At 30.5% G+C, this 21848-nt stretch overlaps 1 protein-coding gene across 3 annotated transcripts in view; it reads right to left on the bottom strand.

Annotated features, from left to right (window-relative positions):
• Nucleotides 1–477: 477 nt before the first annotated feature.
• Nucleotides 478–21848, bottom strand: part of Eogt (EGF-domain O-GlcNAc transferase) — a 57887-nt gene continuing 36516 nt past the window's right edge. For 2 of the 3 annotated variants that reach the window (XM_085820118.1, XM_085820120.1), the window contains 6 exons: nt 19380–19463; nt 17817–17885; nt 17610–17696; nt 7617–7708; nt 7417–7519; nt 478–4092 (listed from right to left, as the gene is read on the bottom strand). In XM_085820118.1, coding sequence (XP_085676244.1) covers nt 3913–4092; nt 7417–7519; nt 7617–7708; nt 17610–17696; nt 17817–17885; nt 19380–19463 — 615 coding nt within the window. In that variant the 3' untranslated portion in view covers nt 478–3912. Of the gene's footprint in view, nt 4093–7416; nt 7520–7616; nt 7709–12528; nt 12586–17609; nt 17697–17816; nt 17886–19379; nt 19464–21848 lie in introns of those variants that run through there. The other variant, XM_085820119.1, reaches the window with a different exon arrangement.

Here is a 21848-nt window from a genome sequence, read left to right as displayed (position 1 = left end):
TTACATCATCTTAGTTCAGGATATTTTCATAGAATTGTTTAGGTTAATTTATTTATAACGGCAAAGCACTCCATAGATACCTGACTTAAAAGGCACTTTTTTTTAGAACTTTCTAATGAAAACTATCTTATATTTGCCACAATTAGTGGAACAAAAGGAATCCTATGCAGCTGGTCTGTTCATCGGAGAAAACAAATCTAGGGCAAACTATCCAAAACTACAATCATCGTTGTGCTAATAAAAAAGAAGCAATGTTTAATGCCAAAAAATTATAACTTATATTGTTATGAGCCTGAAATTAATCAGTTCTAAAGAGATTGGTAAAGATTATTTTGCATTATAATTATCACTCTTTACAAAAATTTAAAATGACAGTAAATAATATGTTTCATCAGTTGTAGGACTAAAAAATCTACTATAATACATTCCTAAATACATAAATAAAATAAAATAAATAATGAATTCAGATACCACAAATATTTTAAAAATATTTATTTTTCTACATACAAATAATTGATGTACAAAATATTTATGAAAATTATATACAGTTTTAAAATTTATTATGCATTTAACATTTTAAGACTTATGAAACCACTGCTGTTAAAATACATTCATCACAACCCATCAAAAAGTATCAATAATTTAAAATGGAATTAGGAACATTTTACAATCAAACAAAACATGAAAATTGCAAGCAAGTAATTAAAAGAAAATTCAGCTACAGTAAATACTGCAGAAGATAAAAGCATTTTTATTGAAGAGGTAAATGCAAAATTTTACATAAAGAAGGTATATTAATATTTAAATAGATACACTGTAACATTATATAAGAAAAACTTAACAAAATTATAATTAGAAAAAGAAACTGAATTTTAAATGTTACTAAAAATTTTAATTTAGTATAGAAATGTAAGCTGTACTCCTAAGGCTAATATATATATATTTCTATTCATTTACCTAAATAAGAATATTAAATTTGTAAAATATTACACATACATAGCTCAAAATGAAACTTACAAAACTATTTGAGTTTTTCTGAATCTACAAATGAACTACATTGGCCAAAATATAAGATCATATTTTTCTCAGTTAAAATACTTTCAAAAAAATGTTACCGCATTACATGTCAATAATATTAAAAATATATTAGGATAATTTATCACTTGTTTCTCAATGATAAAAGATAGCATGTTTAATTAAATTTTTATTTCAGGGTATCTTGGTTACACCATTTAATGCTTGCTTTTTTTTTTTTTTTTTTTTTTGTCTTTTTCTCCAAGATATGATTACAATTTATGTAAATATTTGCTAATATGTTATAATGGTACTTTTTATTTTCTACATTTTGTTGCATGTTAGTTTTTATTCATTTAGTTAAACATATTAGTAATTTTGCGTTTCCCTATCCAGCATTTTGTGTACCTTTTCTTCACATCCTTGTTGCAGGCATTTTTATTGAAGAGGTAAATACAAAATTTTATATAAAGAAGGTATATTTAAATTCAAATAGAAGCACTGTAACATTATTTTGTGGTGATTCCTTATACAACGAGAATGAAATATATTTTCAAGGGCGGGTTTCTCTAGAATTTTCTGCCAGTCTATCCCTCTTTTTGACTAGTGGGTTTATCACATACAGCAACGAGCAAAGTTATAAGCAACTTTTTAAGAAATATATATATGTTTATAAGAAACGTGTTCCTCTCAACACTAATTTGAACGGGAGGTTTTTAGCTGAAACTTTGCGCTTGACGATGTGTTACGAGGATGCAAGAAACAGAGATTACCGGAAATATTTCTTTTGACGCGCAACTGTGGGCAGCTGACAGGTCTGATACTGGTTTAAAGATATAAATAGACGACTATAAGAAACTATGGATTAATTAACCACCTATCTTGTTTTCAGAATGAAATGTACTTAAGTTATTTAAATAGTGATTTTAGCATTTGCTCTCATAACTCTGAAGTCATGAATGTTCGATTACAGTGACCTTGTATTTTTAGAATTGAGCCAGGGATATTAATGCCTGTATTAAAGATAATTTATAACACTACCTCTTATCATATCTATATCAACTCCCTTGAGCTATTTTTAGATAACAAAAGATATTTGCAAACATAATTATCGCAAGGAACTGCATTACAGGTTCATTTTACCTCTTTATCTGGCCTGCAGTATGAACATAAAAACGAAACTTTAACAAGTTCGTAAAGAAGGATTTTAGAAACTCTTAATATGTATTAATAAGAAGCTCATACATGTCAGGTTGTTTGATGCAAGGCACTTTGCTTCTTATACAGGAATTTCAGAAATGCAAGCTCATTTTATACATAAGCTATCTTATATTTGGGCTAATACAGTATTTCCAGTTTTCGTTCAAATTGATATAGTTAACAAGTAAAAGATGCTATGTTTCTAAAAATGAAATTGCATAAAGTAAATACACAAAAATTATATAATTTGGGAAAACAAATTTGCACCAACACAAATAATTTATTCTAATTTTTGAGCAATACAAATATTATTTTCGCATAATATGCAATATTATATATACATTGTACTAAAATACACTTTAATAAGTTACTAAAACTAAAACATTTACACAAGTTGTGTACATTATGCTAAAATTAAACTAAAATATGGGACTTCCCACTATTTTTTTATGAAAGGCAAAAGCTAAGAAATTTTTTAAAATATATAATTTTTCACACACACACAAACACATATTCATATATATATATATATATATATATATATATATATATAACCATAAGACAACAATATGCTAAACCTCTATTTATCTTTTTACACAACCTTTAAATATAAATAGTATTACAACAAAAGCTTAAGTAAAAATTTGTAGTATATATAATAAATTTATATTATTTTCCTCCAAATATGAATATTTTCAGTTATATGTACATATATTTTTTAGATATACAGTGGAATGAGATGAAGGTTTTAATTTGAAAGATATATAATGCCCACCACTTATTAAACTCACTGGTTAATAAACTAAACAACGAATACACATATTAATCATTAGAAAAACTGTCTTTTATTAAACTCATCTCCGCCATTATAAAACTCAGATTGGTAAAATAGTGATTTTTCAGTGCCAGAATATCCTATTTGTACCTATCAAAGCTTTTTGTAGTTCATCCATTTAAAGTATCATGGACTGTAGCTTTATTATTCAGGTTGAATCACTGGAAGAAGTATTAGTTTTAATTCTTCGGTGGTGCGATAATAAGTAATTCATTCCTCCCAAATATGTGCAATAAGCTGTAATAAATACATTTTAAGAATAATAAAAAACTAGTTTCCAATTTTAAATAATCCAAGCGCTTAGCAACTGTTTTAAGATCCTAAAAAAGTTCAACTAATATAAGTAACTGCTCCTTAATAGATTCATAATTTAATTAATAAGTAGACAATGATTTTTAAACAATAAAAACAAAAATCTCCTTTTCTGTATGACAGAGGGTGTTGTGTATAGTTAAAGCATTTTAAATATTAAACCATTTAAATTACATGAAATATATTTTAAAATTAAGAAAATTTAAAACTTGCAAAAAATTTCATAAAAATATATTAAAACAACAAACAAATTTTAAAATATCTTTCTGGAATTAATATTGAAAGCATATATTAATTAATCCACAATAAAGCAATACTAAGTTGCCATTAATTGTGTTAACATTTTTTGTTTATTTATTACATAAAATTAAGGAAATCACAGAAGGTCTGAAGTCCCTCTAACATTCCCTATTTTATCATTTTCCCAAGAAAGAAAAAACAAGATTAAACACTTTTAGATTTCCCATCTTAAAATCAAATCTTTGATTTCATTAGTTTTAAATATATATACTGAAAAGTAATAAAACCAAATAATTATAATTCATCAAAGCTTAAAGCTCAGTATGAACGATGGTATTATTGCACAGCGAATCTGAACTACTGTGTCGTTGCTGAAAAGCAGAATGCTGCTTCACATATTTTAACGCTTCCTTAAAAATTCGCAAAAATTCTTCACGATCAAATGAATAGTTTGTAAATTTTGCATGTGCTCCAAGGGTTGGATGGTGACCCTAAGAAAAAAGAGAAGAGGAAGGGAATTTTATATCTATAAAAAATAAAAATTAAGATAAATAAAATAAAAATTTTGCTATTTAATCAATACAGTTAAATACACTCTTTTTCAAAAAAATAGAAGCACCATAAAGGAAGTGGTTGTTTTAGATGAAATTGAATATGTATATAGCTCATATAAAGATAATAAAATGATTAAAAAATCAAGGTCATAGTACCTGTTCACAGCTCACAATCACCCATCGAGTGTTCAAATTAGTAGTTGGCCGAACCGCCCTTGGTGCCAATGCATGCTTGAAGTCGTCAAGGCAAGGAGTGGTAGAGACTCCTAATGTCATCTTGCGAAACATTCTGCCAGGCATTCATCAGTTGTCGCTCCAGATCTTCGATATTTTGTGGTGCCCGAATCTGGCAGTCCAGCATGCCTCAGACATGCTCGATTGGTGAAATATCTGGTGACCTTGCTGGCCAAAGAAGAGTATATCTCTGAACCGTACGGAGACAGTTCAGAGATATGCGAGCGGATGTGACCTGGCATTATCTTATTGGAAAATGGCATCAGAATGACATGCCATGAAGGGTAATGCAACGACCGCAGGATGGTATCAACATATCATTGAGCTGTTAAAAATGTACGGAGGATGACTAAAGATGACCTGCTGTCATAAGAAATAGAGCCCCACACCAGGGGTTACGGCTGCATGCCTTTGTAAAATAAAGACTGATTGGGACTGCTGGCCCTGCCCTCTCCAGATACGAACACGGTGGTTATCTGCTTCAGGGTGAAGCAGGATTCATCGCTGAACACGATGTGCCAGTCTGATGGCAGCCATGATGATCGGCTGTGACACCACTCCAGATGACTCTTCCGATGTTGTGGGGTTAAAGGCAAACGTCTTAAAGGCCTCTGTCAGCATAACCCCACCTCAGACAAATGCCGCAAGATGGTGGGCAGTACCACGGGAGGTATAGACATGGCTGTAGTGTGTTGAATAGTCGACAATGATACCGTTGGGGTGGTTCGGGCCTGGCGAATCACCCTATCTTGCCTCGCATTTGTGCTGCCTTGGCCTTCCAGAACCTTCATTTTGTTGGCAATTTCCTTGTAGCAACGATTGTTGCCAACATCTTTGCACAGCAGAGTCTGTACACTGCAGGTGGCGGCCTATTGCTCGGTATGACCATCCAGCTCCATGCAACCCTACATTTCGACCACGTTCAAAGTCGTTTAGTTGTCTGTAAGGTCTTCAATACTGTTTTAATGGCATCTTTAGTTGCTTCTTTACGCAATTACTATGGCAGAAAAAAAGGGGGGATAAATTTTCCGCCTCTGTTGCTGGTTTTATACTTTGCAAATTAAGCACTAGAAATGTCTGCTATGATCACAATTCCTGTTCATTTTCCTTGAAACTTTGATCATTTGCATGTTCGATCAAGATGTTTTTGCATACTAAATTTGTCATGATCAAAGTCCTTCTTTGTGCTTCGATTCTTTTGCAAAAGAGTGTATATTTAAGTTATATTTATACTACTGTTATTCAATATACATAACAAACATGAAAGAGAAATTATAAAAAATGCATAAAAATACTCCTGTGTTCTTTGTATTGTGGTAGTCGCATGTGTGAAACTTTGTGAGCAGCGAATGGAGTTACAGCATCTTTGGACCCCTCTCTCATTGTTGTAGTTTGAGAAAATGGCTCTTGTGAAAAGAAGCATCTGTTGGTTTTATTAGAAATAAATCCATCATATCACATTCACTCCCCCCCCCCCAGATTTTTCAATCTCTATCTCCACTATTATTTCTTATTACATGGTTCTATGGGGGTCAACATTTTCAGACAACCTATGCAAAACAGTACAATTGCTATTGTATGACAGATACAATACTTTCTAAACCTAAAGCATTTTATATATGCTTTAGGTTTAGAAGATTTCAAGAGCAATGGAACAAATGTGTGTGTTCTGATGGATGCTCTTCTGAAGGTGACTAAGTAAAAAGTTTTAACATTTCAAAGAAACCTACGAGTATATTCGCAAAGTTTTTGAACACAGCAGTATTATATTATATTCTCATCATTTATACATAAAAGGATAAAAAAAATGAAGTAATATTATAATTTACTAATAAACCATAAAATTACAACGTTTGTAAAATAGGTCATGAAGAAGCAATAGATAAATCATCAGTTTGAGAGCTTATCAAAAGGTAGGGCTACACCTTCTTATTTATAAAAAGTAGTGAATAAAACCAGAAGCACCTGAATACTAAACATGGAGTGACTAGTATCCATATCGACATGAAAAACAAAAATGAATTTCACTTAGTCGAATGGGAATTCAAACAAAAGCATTATGTTTTAGAATGACTTGAAGACTCCTTATGATACAGAAAATTAAGGTGAGGGAGTTAGTGAACATTCTGAGGCAAGTTGTGTGTAGTTTTTCTGTTTTAAGCAATGCACTGATTCACAATGTCTGTATTGTTGGTGAATCTATCATAGCAGATAAATTCACCAATAATACTTCAAAATAAAGATACTTATATATATTCAAAGATTAAAAATATTCAAAGATAAAAATATTCAAAGGAATTAGGTGAAATCATATGTAAAGACGGCTACAAAGATGTAAAAATATTCAACATTGATGAAACATCTATTCTGGAAAAACCTTCCACCATGAAGCTTTACAGCAGCCAATGAAAAGATAAGTATTGAAAACAAAACTTCAGAACACAATTTTACATTCTCAGACACAGATGATCTCTTTATGGATTGGCTGTTTAGTCACTGGTGCTAAAGATGCTAATGTATATCTGGAACACATTGAATTCCTCTGAATTGTTGCCTAAAGCTTGGAGACAATTAAACAACATTTTGTATGATTCCAAACTCCAATGCACTTATGGTGATTCTGATGTGTTTCTTTAACTTTTATGTAATCCTTCTGTATACAAAATCATTGGAATAATACATTTGAGACATGATAAAAATTTCACGATTTAAGTTTTTTATCCTTTCACCTCAAACTTTCTAACATATGCAGTTCATTTGTAATGTTAATTTCCTTTTTATTTGCATCTGAGTTACCATGTGATCTCAAAAGTGGAAATTTACATACTCACTGGCTTTGTAATGCATATATTTTAATTATACAGATTGCAAAACATGTTAAAACAAACTGATTTGTTGAATTTTGAGGCAACAGTTTTGCAAAATAATTTTTTATCTTAAGTTATGAACATGTGTGCATAATAAATACAAAATAATTTAACCGGGGGAGGGGGAAGAGATTTCTTATAAGGAATACGATTTCTTTACCTCATCTGCCGGGAAGATTTTCTCAGATTTTTCCCAGGTAAAATACTTCAGGCCTTTCAGTCTAGCTAAATCAGCATAACAGCTCTCATCTTCACAATTAAAACTAAGGTAAATAAATACATTTTATATTAAATTTCAAATTTAAAGTATTACAATTTTGCAAACAGTATGCATTTGTAACTAAAAAAGGTTTGACTCACATTTCAAACACAGATCCCCATTCTGGCATGAACAGCATATGTGTGAGGCCAGCACCATGTATACCAATCAAAATATCAGTATTGTAACTGATCTTTCAGTAGCACATATAACAAGAAAGCATTAACTATTATAACAGAATGCAGTATAATAAAAAATACATATTTATATATAAAATAAAAGACATATGTACATTCCACAGAATCACTGGCCTATGACTGCCAAAGTTTGCACTCAAAAAGTGGTTTAGATGAGATAATGCAGTTATGGCTAATTAGAGTAAGGCTACTTTCCCAAGAGAAGGGATGAATCTGTAGAAACTTTAGAAGAGAAACTAACTTTTATTTACATCGCACATGCAGAATCATAGAAAAATCTTAAGACAAACTACCAGCATTTTAAGTCCTTAACCCTTCAGCTACTGGTGGGCCAAAACAACAGGAAAAAAATTGTTTTTGGTTTATTTGGTTTAGTTTATGTGATTACGGTGAAGTATGGAGGGCCATCTGCCTAAGAGAATGGATGCCTTGGGGGACTTCTTTCTAAGGAAAACTGACTTGTATACACATTACACATGGAGAAAGCCATGAAAACGCCCATGCAGCCAGCACATTCGTGGGATTCGAACCTTTGAGCAAACTATCAATGTCCAGTGATTTTACCACTCAGCCACTGGTGGCCTTGGGTTTGTCTATGCTAATAGATTAATTTTTTGTTTACAATTTGTTGATTTTATTATATATGCCATTATGTTTAGGGAAAAAATTCAGGGTGTACTTGGCAAATAGGGAAAAGAAACATATCAGTATCAGTATGGCTACATCAGCACTATCAAAGAAACATATCAGTATGTGAAATGTCAAACTAGTGACGGAATCTCAAACTGGCACAGATTTTAAATAAAGCTATTGATTTCAAGAGTGAACACACACGGGGATCTTGGTTTTAGTTCCAAAATATTTTGCAGCAGGGGTGGAGCAAATAGCCAGTGGTAGCCTGAGCTACCAGGGAATAAAGAGGGCCTATCCTCAACTTTAAGGCTAATATTTACTCTTGTAAAAATTAAACAAAAAAAAAAAAAAAAAAAAAAAAAAAAAATTTAAAGAGATGAAATTAAAACTTTTGCAAAATAATATATATTTTTGATAATTACAGAGAACATCTACTGCATACATTACTGGGTATATGCAACAGGATATTAAATGCAAGCTGTAATAGAATGTTTAAAGCATCTTTACAAACTTTAAATTAAAGGTAATATTATTTAACAGTTTGCTTGCACTTAATATTTTAGACAATAATATGTAGCCAAAAAAATTTACAGGCAGTTATTTTTATTCATTAAATGATTGTGCAAATCTGTCAGTCGCTGCTTCTCAATCCAATTCATCTAACAGTTCCTTTCCTATGTATAATTTTAAGTTTTCAGGTAGTGATTTTTTAACCTTGTTAATATAATCCTCATTTTACAAAATTTTCTTTCGCACTGAACTTCAGTAACAGAAATCTTGATAGTGTTCATAAAAGTTATCAAATGATTTATCCGGAAATCTGCCATATACAGAAATTTTAGAAAGTAGGATAAATCTTTATGTAAGATGATCCAACTGAAAGATGCAGAATTTTGGAATGAAGTGTAGAAAATAGAATAAGTAATTAAATAACCATTACATAACTACTTACGTGTATACTGCTGAGAGATTGACAAGTTTAAGTTTTGAAAATGACATCCAATTAAATGGTCACCATTTCTGTCAAGGAGAGTTTCCAATAAAACTTTCTTCTTCCTTTAAGTTGTTTGGTTCTAGCAAGTTAACTGGCAGTGCCCTATATAGAATACAACTTTGTGGCAACCTATGGCAGCCGTTTAGTGATCTGATTATTTCTGGATTAGGCTGCATATCTGCCACCTAAATTCTTCTGACTTGATTGCCAATTTTTTTCTTGTGAAATCACTTTAAAGTAAAAACATCACTGGCTTGCTACTGTTGAAGAACTGAAGCAACAGATTAATGAAAAAATATCAAGGATTTATGGACATATTACATCAAGTTATGTAAGATGTTTTTTGACAATCGCAGGAATTTTTGTTTAGAAATGGTAATTATCTCTTGGATATCATATTCAACACATAAACCTACCCTTCTTTCATTTTACATATGAACGTACAGTATTAGTACTATTCATAACCTCTTTTAATGATTTATTTTTCCCTCTGTTTCTCCATTTCAAAATTTCCCATCCTCTTGATACTTCTTCATAAGCTTTTGAGTTATGCAATGCTTGAATTTAATGACTGGACAATGCAGAACATTATTATTAAGTTAAATACATTTATTTGAAAAATCAGCTAAGAATCTGAAGAATTTTCTTCATAATGCCTTAAAGGCAGTCCATATGGGAATATTTTTCTTTCTTCTTTAAAAGAGTACTTTTCAACTGACAATGTTGCTAACAAGGGGTCAATTTACAAAGTTGATTTTCCAATATATTACAATTTGAAATATTCCAGTGCCCTTCCCTTTTGCAATCACTATGAAATGTTCTCCTCTTTCAAATTCGTTTTAGGTAAATCAGGTTTATTACTTGATTACTTATCGGCAAATAATTTGACAATAGGGGTGTAGTTTCAAACATATGCAAGTAAGCAAATGCTACCATACTATTTAACATTTTAGATGATTTTTAAAATAAAACATTTGCTACTTTAGTTTTTGATTCATCTGAATAATGTATTATTGATAAGTACATCAATACCTTTAAAAATAACTGACAGTGGCATCATCAAAATGTTTGAATACAAATATTCCCGATGATCTTGCTTCACCAACCAATTACGTTTAATTCTTTCATTTCTACCTTATCCCAGATATTTTCCAACAATTTAATTGATACAGCCATTCTTTTATATGAAGCTTTCATTAAAATTGCTAAATTCTGGAACAAAGTGGGAAAAAAAAAAAAAAAAAAAAGCAAGTGTATCACATTTTGTTCATTCTATTGTCATCAAATTCGACTGACATAACATAAACATGGGTTTAACACCATATTTATTTTAGAATCTTACTGGATATGGTAGTGTGCATCCTAATCTACACAATCATATGTATAATTTTTTGGATTATTTTTAAAATGCTGTAATGTTTTGAGCAATTTAAAAAAAAGTCATATTATATACCATCAACATATGGTGCAAATGAATGTGTTGCTCAAAGATAATAACTTTAAACTTGGACCAAACAATAATGCTAAACTGACTGAAGGAGAAATTATTTTTAATCTACTTATATAGAATAATATTCTCCTTGAGTAACTGCATGGTCAGTTCTTCATTATTCGGATTAGCATGTACACTGCGGGGAAGGGGAGGAAAAAAAAAGAGGACAGTTCCATATCTCCCGTTCTACTGGGACGACTGACGAAATTCAAATTGCGTTTTTCATGTTTCAAAAGCATGACTTACAATATGTATTAGATTTATATATAACATTGTTCTAATATAGGTTTTTTTCACACAAAATCGGACTTTTTCTGAAGTTACATGCCAATTTTTTTCCATATTTCGATTCTACGACTCAAATTATGCCAAATCGCACGAATAGTTTTTAAAAATTAGCTCTAAAAATTTTAGCTCCTCAATGTTAATTGAATTTGATATATATTTAATAATATCACTTTTTTATTAAACTTATTTGATTCTTTTTTTCACATTTCGAAATTTAGTTTCATTCCAAATAAAATTCGCCCATTTTCTATGATTTACTTTTAAAATTTGTATTTTAAAATAATTTTTATAAATTTTCCAAAAAACGTTTCGAATTATAACCTTTCAATTTTTATCATCATCTTAAAGTAGTCGTATTTCTAAGCATACCTACAAAAAATTGCAGTTTTTTATTCAAAATTTCCGAAGATATACGTGATTTTATATACTGGCACGTTTTGAAATTTGGCATTTTGTTTAAAGCGATAATAACATCAAATGTGATTTAGGAACTTTGTTAAAATTATTTGAAAGTAGGAACGATAACTTTTTCCCTCCTCCATAAAGGAAGGGAAAGGAAAAAAGGTTGCCATACATTAAGAAGTTCGCCAAGTGAATTATTCTAGGTGCAAAGCGAAAACATTGCGCCAAGATATATTTTTGAATTTCTCTGTAGATTTCAATTTTACAAAATTTAATATTTAGGCATAATTTGAGTCGTAGAATCGAAATATGGAATAAAAATTATATGTCATTTCTGAAAAAGTCCCATTTTGTGTCAGAATACCTATGTTAGAACAATGCAATATGTAAATCTAATATATATCCTAAGTCGCGCTTTCCAGACATGGAAAACGCAATTTGAATTTCGTCAATCGGCCTAGTAGAACGAAAGATATAGAACTGCTCCCCCCCTTTATTTTTGTACAGTGCACATAGCTATGCCATTCACACATATAACAAGTCTACTAAAGCCAATATTTGGAACCTTTTCTTGAATAATTTTTCTTTCCACAGACTCATCTTATGTGGCAAAAACATGAGATGCCCCAATACAGTTATATTTTGCCATTCTTTGCATTTAAAAAAATTCAGAAGCTCATTATCCAGAATAAAGTCTGATTCATTTTTGTTAATTCTGGAAAGAAAGTTTATGCTATTTTAATATTTTTATGTTGCCTAAAATCATCATGATACTACTCCTCTGCTTACAAACTTCCTTTTAAGTGAATATACAAAAAATTATTTTAATGTGCCATCATTAATCACAATGATAAATTGCAGAACATTTTGACAGGTGTTATTGTCGATTCATATTGAGCCAAACTTATACGGCTAATCTACCTATCATCACTAAAACCACACATAAAGGGTATGCATTACATGTGTTATATGACTTAGAAGCCAAATAATATGAAAAATATAAATACCTATTTTCTTTGGCCACTTTCTTGGATCTGATAGTACCGACAGACATCATCAAATGGCTAAAATGGATTAAGACACAATAACACGCCGAATAAATACTAATTCAGAAGACAAACAACAAAAATCAGCGTTATATTTACAAAATTTCCACAGGACTAGTTTCGATGGTTTTACCGAACCACCATCCTCAGCTGCGAAACCACAAATGAACATGATAGGAAAAAATGATTAGATAAGATAAGAAAGCCTGGACAAGAATAAGCAAGTGGCGCCATCTGTTGGTGAAACCAGAACTAAAACATAATTTCTTTAAAGGCCGAAGGCAAATTTGGATTGGAATTAGGATCGTTAACTAGAACCACTTTTCGGACCAACAATGTTGCACAACAGAAGACTTCTGTGTTTCCTTTTTTCTAACATATGCCTCATGTTCCTTGACGACAAATTTTAAGGCTCTCTTAGTTTGGCCAATGTAAATTAAACCACACTGGCAAGGAATCCTATAAATACCCCATGAATTCATATCCGGAATGGGGTCCTTAAGTATGGAACTCGGAATTTTATTGATGGGAGAATAAACAACCTGAAAGTTAAATTTCTGCAAAATATGTGCAACTTTATAGCTAATTGATGGAATGAAGGGAATGACAACAGAATTTTTATGATCTCCTAAAACAAGAGTGTGCCTTTTAGTGTGTTGAGATGAGAATTTTTTAACTGCTTGATTAATAATGTTGGGTGAAAAGCCCCTGTCAATAGCTATTGCTTTTAAATAATTTAGTTCTTCATCAAGGGCTAGTTTGGAGGAGCAAACTTGAAGAGCACGGAAAACATAGGAATAAAATGAAGCTAACTTTTGTTTAGTCGGATGACATGATTTTAAAGTGTGGTGGAAGGCAAACCGATGAAGGTTTACGATAAACTGTAGTACTGAAGTTGGATGTGTTACGTGTGACCAGAATGTCGAGAAACGGAAGAGAATTGCAAGTCTCAAGTTCAAAAGTGAACTGAATAGCAGGATCAATAGAATTCATTGTTGATAGAACTTTATTTAAATCATCTTTATTACCTTCAAACAGGGTAAAAGTATCGTCTAAGTAGCGGAACCATGCCGGGAAGTTTAAAGTTTCAAACAATTTTGATTCATAATAATGCATGTAGATATCAGCCAGGATGGGACTGAGGGGGCTTCCCATGGCTAATCCCTCAGTTTGCTTGTAATATTTATTTTGGAAAACAAAATGTGTTTGTTTCAAACAGAGTTGAATGAGAGAAATTAGCTCATCAATTTCGATGCAAGAGAAATGAAATTCGCGAAGTCTGGCTTCTAGACATCTTAATGCACCCTCCACCGGGACATTGGTGAATAATGATTTTACATCAAAAGAAACCATGAGTAAATTACTAGGAGAAATGTTTTTAACCTTTTTTACAAACTCTATTGAATTTTTTATGGTGTAAATGTTATTGTCTAAGAGAGTGGAAAATCTAGAAACCAAATATTTAGCTAATGGATAGGAGGCAGTACCTAAATTTGATACAATAGGGCGGAAAGGAATACCACTTTTATGAATTTTGGGAAGAGCATATAATCTGGCACAATTCACAACAGATGGGATAAGCGATGCCTCGTATCCATTAGCTAAATATTTGGTTTCTAGATTTTCCCCTCTCTTAGACAATAACATTTACACAATTAAAAATTCAATAGAGTTTGTAAAAAAGGTTAAAAACATTTCTCCTAGTAATTTACTCATGGTTTCTTTTGATGTAAAATCATTATTCACCAATGTCCCGGTGGAGGGTGCATTAAGATGTCTAGAAACCAGACTTCACGAATTTCATTTCTCTTGCATCGAAATTGATGAGCTAATTTCTCTCACTCAACTTTGTTTGAAACAAACACATTTTGTTTTCCAAAATAAATATTACAAGCAAACTGAGGGATTAGCTATGGGAAGCCCCCTCAGTCCCATCTTAGCTGATATCTACATGCATTATTATGAATCAAAATTGTTTGAAACTTTAAACTTCCCGGCATGGTTCCGCTACGTAGATGATACTTTTACCCTGTTTGAAGGTAATAAAGATGATTTAAATAAAGTTCTATCAACAATGAATTCTATTGATCCTGCTATTCAGTTCACTTTTGAACTTGAGACTTGCAATTCTCTTCCGTTTCTCGACATTCTGGTCACACGTAACACATCCAACTTCAGTACTACAGTTTACCGTAAACCTTCATTGGTTTGCCTTCCACCACACTTTAAATCATGTCATCCGACTAAACAAAAGTTAGCTTCATTTTATTCCTATGTTTTCCATGCTCTTCAAGTTTGCTCCTTCAAACTAGCCCTTGATGAAGAACTAAATTATTTAAAAGCAATAGCTATTGACAGAAGCTTTTCACCCAACATTATTAATCAAGCAGTTAAAAAATTCTCATCTCAACACACTAAAAGGCACACTCTTGTTTTAGGAGATTATAAAAATTCTGTTGTCATTCCCTTCTTTCCATCAATTAGCTATAAAGTTGCACATATTTTGCAGAAATTTAACTTTCGGGTTGTTTATTCTCCCATCAATAAAATTCCGAGTTCCATACTTAAGGACCACATTCCGGATATGAATTCCTGGGGTATTTATAGGATTCCTTGCCAGTGTGGTTTAATTTACATTGGCCAAACTAAGAGAGCCTTAAAATTTCGCGTCAAGGAACATGAGGCATATGTTAGAAAAAAGGAAACACAGAAGTCTTCTGTTGCGTAACATTGTTGGTCCGAAAATCACACTTTCAATTTTTCTGCTGCCAAAATTATTCAAAAAACATCTTCCATTGGAGAACTGAATTTTCTAGAGGCATTTCACATTCATAAAAATCTTTCTGTTCTAGTTAACGATCCTAATTCCAATCCAAATTTGCCTTCGGCCTTTAAAGAAATTATGTTTTAGTTCTGGTTTCACCAACAGATGGCGCCACTTGCTTATTTTTGTCCAGGCTTTCTTATCTTATCTAATCATTTTTTCCTATCTTGTTCATTAGCGGTTTCGCAGCTGAGGATGGTGGTTCGGTAAAACCATCGAAACTAGTCCTGTGGAAATTTTGTAAATATAACGCTGATTTTTGTTGTTTGTCTTCTGAATTAGACTAAAATGGATATTCAGGGAAAAAAAAAAAAGTTTCAAATTTCCTTGGAATAAATACCGAAAGATTCCAGCCATTGAACTTTTATTTGCAATGATAATATTTACTTTCTCTGTACTGTATGTAATAGCTTGATACAAAGCTGCATAACACAATCCCAGGGTTAAGAAACAAAGCCAAACTTCATCATTCATGTATCAGTAATATATAAATCAATGCATTAGTTCCATAAACATCCATGCATATATAATGTATGTACTGTACTTCACATAACATGAATCAGAACTATTTTATTAGAGTTACTTATTACATTCTTAAATCTAGAGCATCTTTGAAAAATAATTTTATTCAGTTGCTTTATTCAAAATAGTAATACATTAGAAATTCTACTTTATCTGATGATATTAAAACTCCTATTACTTTTTTAAATTACTACAAAATAATTAATGCATTGTTTAAAGGTAGAAAGCTTGCTTCATCAAAGGTCTAATTGCTGTCAGATGAGCTGATAACATAGCTTGTCTGCTACCACAAATAGCCAAATAAATGGAAAATGAAAGGACAGAATAAAAAAAAAAAAAAAAAAAAAAAAAAAAAAAAAAAAAAAAAAAAAATTAACACTATCTTTGAGAGGGAGAGGGGGGAACTAAGCTATGATTTTAAAGAAATCCAATTCACCAAAGCAAATGAGCTTCATGGATAATTTTAGCTAATCCCACTGTTAGCAGCTTATCACAGTTGGTTGCTTAAAGACAATTTGACTCTAGATCAGGTAAAATTATCCATAAAACTTTTCCAATTAGGAAACTGAAATTTCCTTGATTTCTTTCAAATTCACCAAATTTAACTACTGTAATTAAAGATATTAATTATAATCACGTTTTCCTCAATGTTATCAAAATGTTCATATCTCAGCCTTTCCCATTGATATATTTTTTGCTCAAAGGCACTATATTCATTTCAGATGAGGGACCTGTGACAGGTTGCCCTTGAAACTGAAAGAGATTTATTTAAAAGTTATCCCAAACTAAGCCGGTTTTATTGCATAATTTTACAAATAGTCATAACATAACATAAAAAAAAAAAAAAAAAAAAAAAAAAAAAAAAAAAAAAAAAAAATTCAGATTTTAAATCACATCTAATAGGTTTTTTTTTTTTTTATAATGTTTTGTGTGTTACCTTTATTTATTAAATATCATGTTCTTTGCACTTAAACCATAAAATTTAGTTCAACAGCAATGTCACAAAATAATTTTAAAATGAGCATATCTTTAGAATTTCCGATACACAGTTCAGCTGGAGATAAAAAGCCCCCCCCCCCGGTAGAGTGTTGCCATTGCTTGCTTTTAGATCATTGAGTTTGTTAATAAAAAATTCGTTAAAGTGTAACAAAATATGAAATCGACAATAAAACAAATTTCAAATTTGGGCTTTCAGATGATAATTCACAGTATGATTACGTCATTCAAAATTGGATGGCTCTAGGTACTGTTGTTTTATCACTATGTGAGAATCATACATATATTTATGCAGATTTTTCATTATTTAATTCTTCAAATATAATACAGGTGGCAGTATAATATTATTTGGTGGCAATGATTTGAAAAGTGATACAGCCTTTTAAAGTTTTCAACACAAAACGAAAACTATAGTCATTCAGGGACAAAGCCCCTTTAGACTTAAATATATGTATATATATATTGCAATTTGAAAATTAAAGATTTGGTAAACACATTTTGTTTAAAACAAGATCATGGACCCCTTTTGTGGCAGACTGAATTTTACATGATCTTGAATTTAATACTTAGGTTTGAAGATGACAAATAATAATTATATAAAGCTGTTGTATACTTTTACTTTAAAAGTGAGAACACACACAAAAAAGGGGAGAGATAAATATGCATTCAAAATGATAAGTAAAAAGATAAATGAACTTACTTCTAACTGCTGCATGAAAGCCATTTGTCGATTAAAATTTACTTTCCTCACAACTAAATCAGGAAAAGTTTTCAAAGAAGATATAAGCTGCAATAAAATTAGGTTTATAATTACACAGGCCATCCCAAACTGATTTTATTAAATTATCAAAACACAGGAATTGCAACATACAGTTCTTGGAAAATAACATCTGAAAATAAGTCATACCTCATCTTCATTTAAAATTCTTCTATACTGTGTGCTTCTGGATATAAGAGTAACTCTTATTTTGCTACCCTGTTATAAGCAATTTTATATGTAAGAAAAAACATGAAAAACCAAATGCAAAGAAGATTTAAGATGAAACAAATGTAAATAAAACACAATGCAATAAGAAGGTGTTAAAATAATAATTACTCTAATGTAGGAACTTTAATTTTAAAGTAATAATTTTAAATAAAAGTTATTTAACAAGTAATCAAATCCAGAAAATTATATTCAAATACTATTTTTATTTCTTAATAAGAAAGTGACTTAGTAAGAAACAAGAAATACCGAAATATGCAGTTCTGTCTTTAAGTAGTCAAATAGCTGCTGCGCTCTTTCATTATTAAGAAAACATTTTGAAAATTTTCACTGATAACACACTATTTGATTAATTAATGTACAATTAGTCCAGCAATTAGACAAAAAATTACATTTTTGCACAATGTATCAAAAAAGTATATTTCATTTTCTCTTTATTTATAAGGAATGGCACCTTAATTAGAAATAAAAAAATTATATAGCATCTTTCCATACCAATAAAAAATGCAAAAAGTAAAAATGAAAATTGTTTGATTAAAAATTTATATTTATCATTTAATTAGCAAAATGTTTGAATAATGAAACTGAATCACTAAAGGTAGTCATGAAAGTCGAGATTTTCAGAATTTCAGCTTTCATTTTAATTAATCAAAATTTTGTACTGAATTGCATTACTTTTGAATCAATGGGAATTCACTACATTTTTAAAACATCCTTCTCAAAGCAGTTTTTAAAAAATATGCTATAGAAATGCTGTTGTTATGCCAAACTTCCTAATTTCTATGTGAAGATAATTCTGCATAACAATACTGATGTATACACAATTAATTGAATAATTGGTATAAACATAAAATTGACACTTACTTGCTTAAAAAGAGTAAAACTTGTAAAGCAAATAAAAAAGTTTGATAGTTAAATATTTTTAAACTGCATACACAAAATGAATAAATATGTTGCTTATTCCATTGTACATGAAACAGATTACTTCACCATATTTACTAATTAAGCTAAAAATCCTTAATATCAGCATTTGTAGAATAAAAGATTTTCAAGTAAAGCATACAGAACACTAATAAAATTTTAAATATTTATTATATATATTTAAAATTTCATTTTAAAAATTAAAGTACATGAATAAAAAAAATGAGTCACAAACTTAAAAAATAATTAAATACTCATATCCCAAAAGAAACATGTAATAGAAAATTAAAACAGAGATTAAGAAAACCAATTTTCAATTACATAATGGCATATTTTTCAAATACTTCTCAATCAAAAGATAATTTTTTATTTAGGTATATGGTTATTATTTGAAATTATTAATGCGAAATTTTTGTTAAAATACAAAAACAGCATTGAAAAAGAAAATAATGTTTGCAATTTTGTGAGTTTTAATATAGAGCGGTGATTTAAATTTTAATGCATATTTTTAACAATTTACGTAAACCTTCGTTTGAAGTAAAACTAACAGTGAAACACACTTACTTGAAAGCTATCTTTTATCTTTAATCGATATTTAAGATGCTGTGCAAATGCATGAAATAAGCCACTACCTTGACAGCCAGGAATCTATATAAAAAGTAAAATTACTGCTTCCTCCTCTCTCACTTTTTTTTTTTTAAATATGAGAACAGACATAACTTAAAAATTTGGTACTTACATATTATTTTCATTAATTATGAAACTGTATTTAGTGCCAATTATGAATAAGTATGACATCACAACATACGTGCTTTCTTTTGATGTAATGTTAATTGATTCTCTGTGCCATTATGATCTTTTGCCGTTATGAAAAAAGCTATAAACATGGCTATAACTGTTATTACATTTTTTCTATCCATTTAGTAAAAAATGAATACAATTTAGGACCTGCCTTCTACAAAGCAGCAAAAAGTAAATTACTTTCAAAGTTATGGGATTCCCCCCCCCCAAAAAGTAATTATGGACACAATACAAGTGACAAATGTAATTATGAACACAATACAGGTCAGCTGAATAAGGTGACAAAACAGTAACAAATTGGAACAATTACTTGCAGGAAGTTTCGACTCATGACAATCTAAACAACCAGTAAAATTGGAAGGCCTAAGTAAAAGAGTAAAAATCAATTAAAACCTTTTCACGAAATTAAAAAATAAAATAAAATAAAATAAACAAATAAATAAAGGGGGTCAAACACTGGTTGTTTATCAAATAAAAAGGTATCAATTCCTTCATAATTTCATGGGAAATCTACAGGTGGCAGGATCTCCAACTTTTATGTTCGATGGGTTAATACGCAAGTACCAAAATTTTACATGTTAAAAATATTTTAGTAAAATCCTAAGATTAATACTTAGGCATACAGAAATTAAATCTAAAAATCACAAAATACAGGTTTCATACTTCATTTAGTCAGAATGAAAGATTTTCATATTATGCACTATACTACTTGACTTCAAATTTTAAAATGCCTATATTATGATAGATTTGCTGTCTGTAATTGATACACTCAACTGCAATAGAAATCAATTTACCTAAGCAAACCGAGCTATGACACTTCAGCTAATGCTTTTTTATAGCCAGTAATTAAAAGTAAAAATAAAGACCTATAATAATAATAATAAAAGGAAACTTTAGGAATTCCTATACTATGGACAGTATGATGGTTTGATGGTTAGTGACATTGACTGCCCTACCAAAGGGCTCAAATCAGGGAGGAGGCATGAATGTTTGTAAACATATAGGTAAAAGGGCAATTAAAATACATGGTGTTAAATATAAGTTTATGACTATATATCCTTAGATTGCCAATAGATGGTGGTAGCGTTTGTAAAAAGAAACTGTGATGTTATGTATATGTATCAGTTTGTCTTTGGTGTTCGTCAATAAACGTTGTGTGAAATAACGCTCTCTGTTTATTACTTTTAGTTCGATCCAGTCTGATTTATTAGAGACTTATATACATTTTGTTTACATGGCAAGCCAAAGTCCTATCACAGTGAAGCTGATGGTAGGGAAGAGAGATCCTCAGACCATCTCCTGCCATATTCTCTCTCAAAACTGGGGGGGGGGGAACTGTACAGTTAGTGCAGTGGAACATGTATGACCAATGGTGAAATTCTAGTCTCTTGCTAACTTTTACTGTATCAGAATTGCGCACTAAAGCTCTGCATCAGTCAAGCAACAATAATGGAACATGCTCCTGTAAATTCCAAAATAAGAGCAGAAGAAACTTGTTTATGCAAAAAGCTCATTCTTTTTTTCTTCCCCTTTAATCTGTAACTTTAAAAACTTGTTTAACAATAACTGATAGAAAATTATTATTAATCACATCTGTCAGTCATCAACAAACAGATATTCCAAATGATTCTAACATGTTTTGAAATCAATTGCAGACTTTCTTTCTCATTTTGGAGACACTTGTGATATTCCAGAGAAGTAGAAAGTGGCAAGAATGTTTATCATACACATGCATGACTGTATATTATTAGTATATGTTTAAAGATGCCCAAATACAGCGAGTCATAAAATAAGTCTCTTACTTGATATATTCAAGTAAGTTCTACACTATATTCAAGAGTAGTGGTTGCTAACAGATGTGCTAAGACATTTTAGAACTGTGATAGACACAGGAAAAACTGTAATACAGAAATAAGGGAAAACATATAATATGTGCAGTGAACAGAATGTTTATTTAGTATAGAAACCAAAAATGATATAGAATCACTGCTCTAGGATGTATATACTAAGTAGTAGATATATACTGAACCAGACAATGTACTGATGTAGTATATATATCTAACCAGTAGATACTGATGTACATACTGAACCAGTAGAATAAATCATAATAATAAAAGTTTGATAGTAAAACCTAAGTTTAAAACATGACATACTTAAATTGTGTTCCTACAATATGCAGTGGAACAAGTTCTTGTTCTTTTTCCCTTCCCCGTTTTCTTACTTTTGGTTTTT

This window comes from Stegodyphus dumicola, chromosome 7 (assembly GCF_044657685.1).
Source record: "Stegodyphus dumicola isolate Sdum_Otavi_A_Nest chromosome 7, ASM4465768v1".
Taxonomy (NCBI): Eukaryota; Metazoa; Arthropoda; class Arachnida; order Araneae; family Eresidae; genus Stegodyphus; species Stegodyphus dumicola.
The sequence above is the reverse complement of the archived record's forward strand: the minus strand, read 5'-3'. Positions and strand labels throughout refer to the sequence as shown.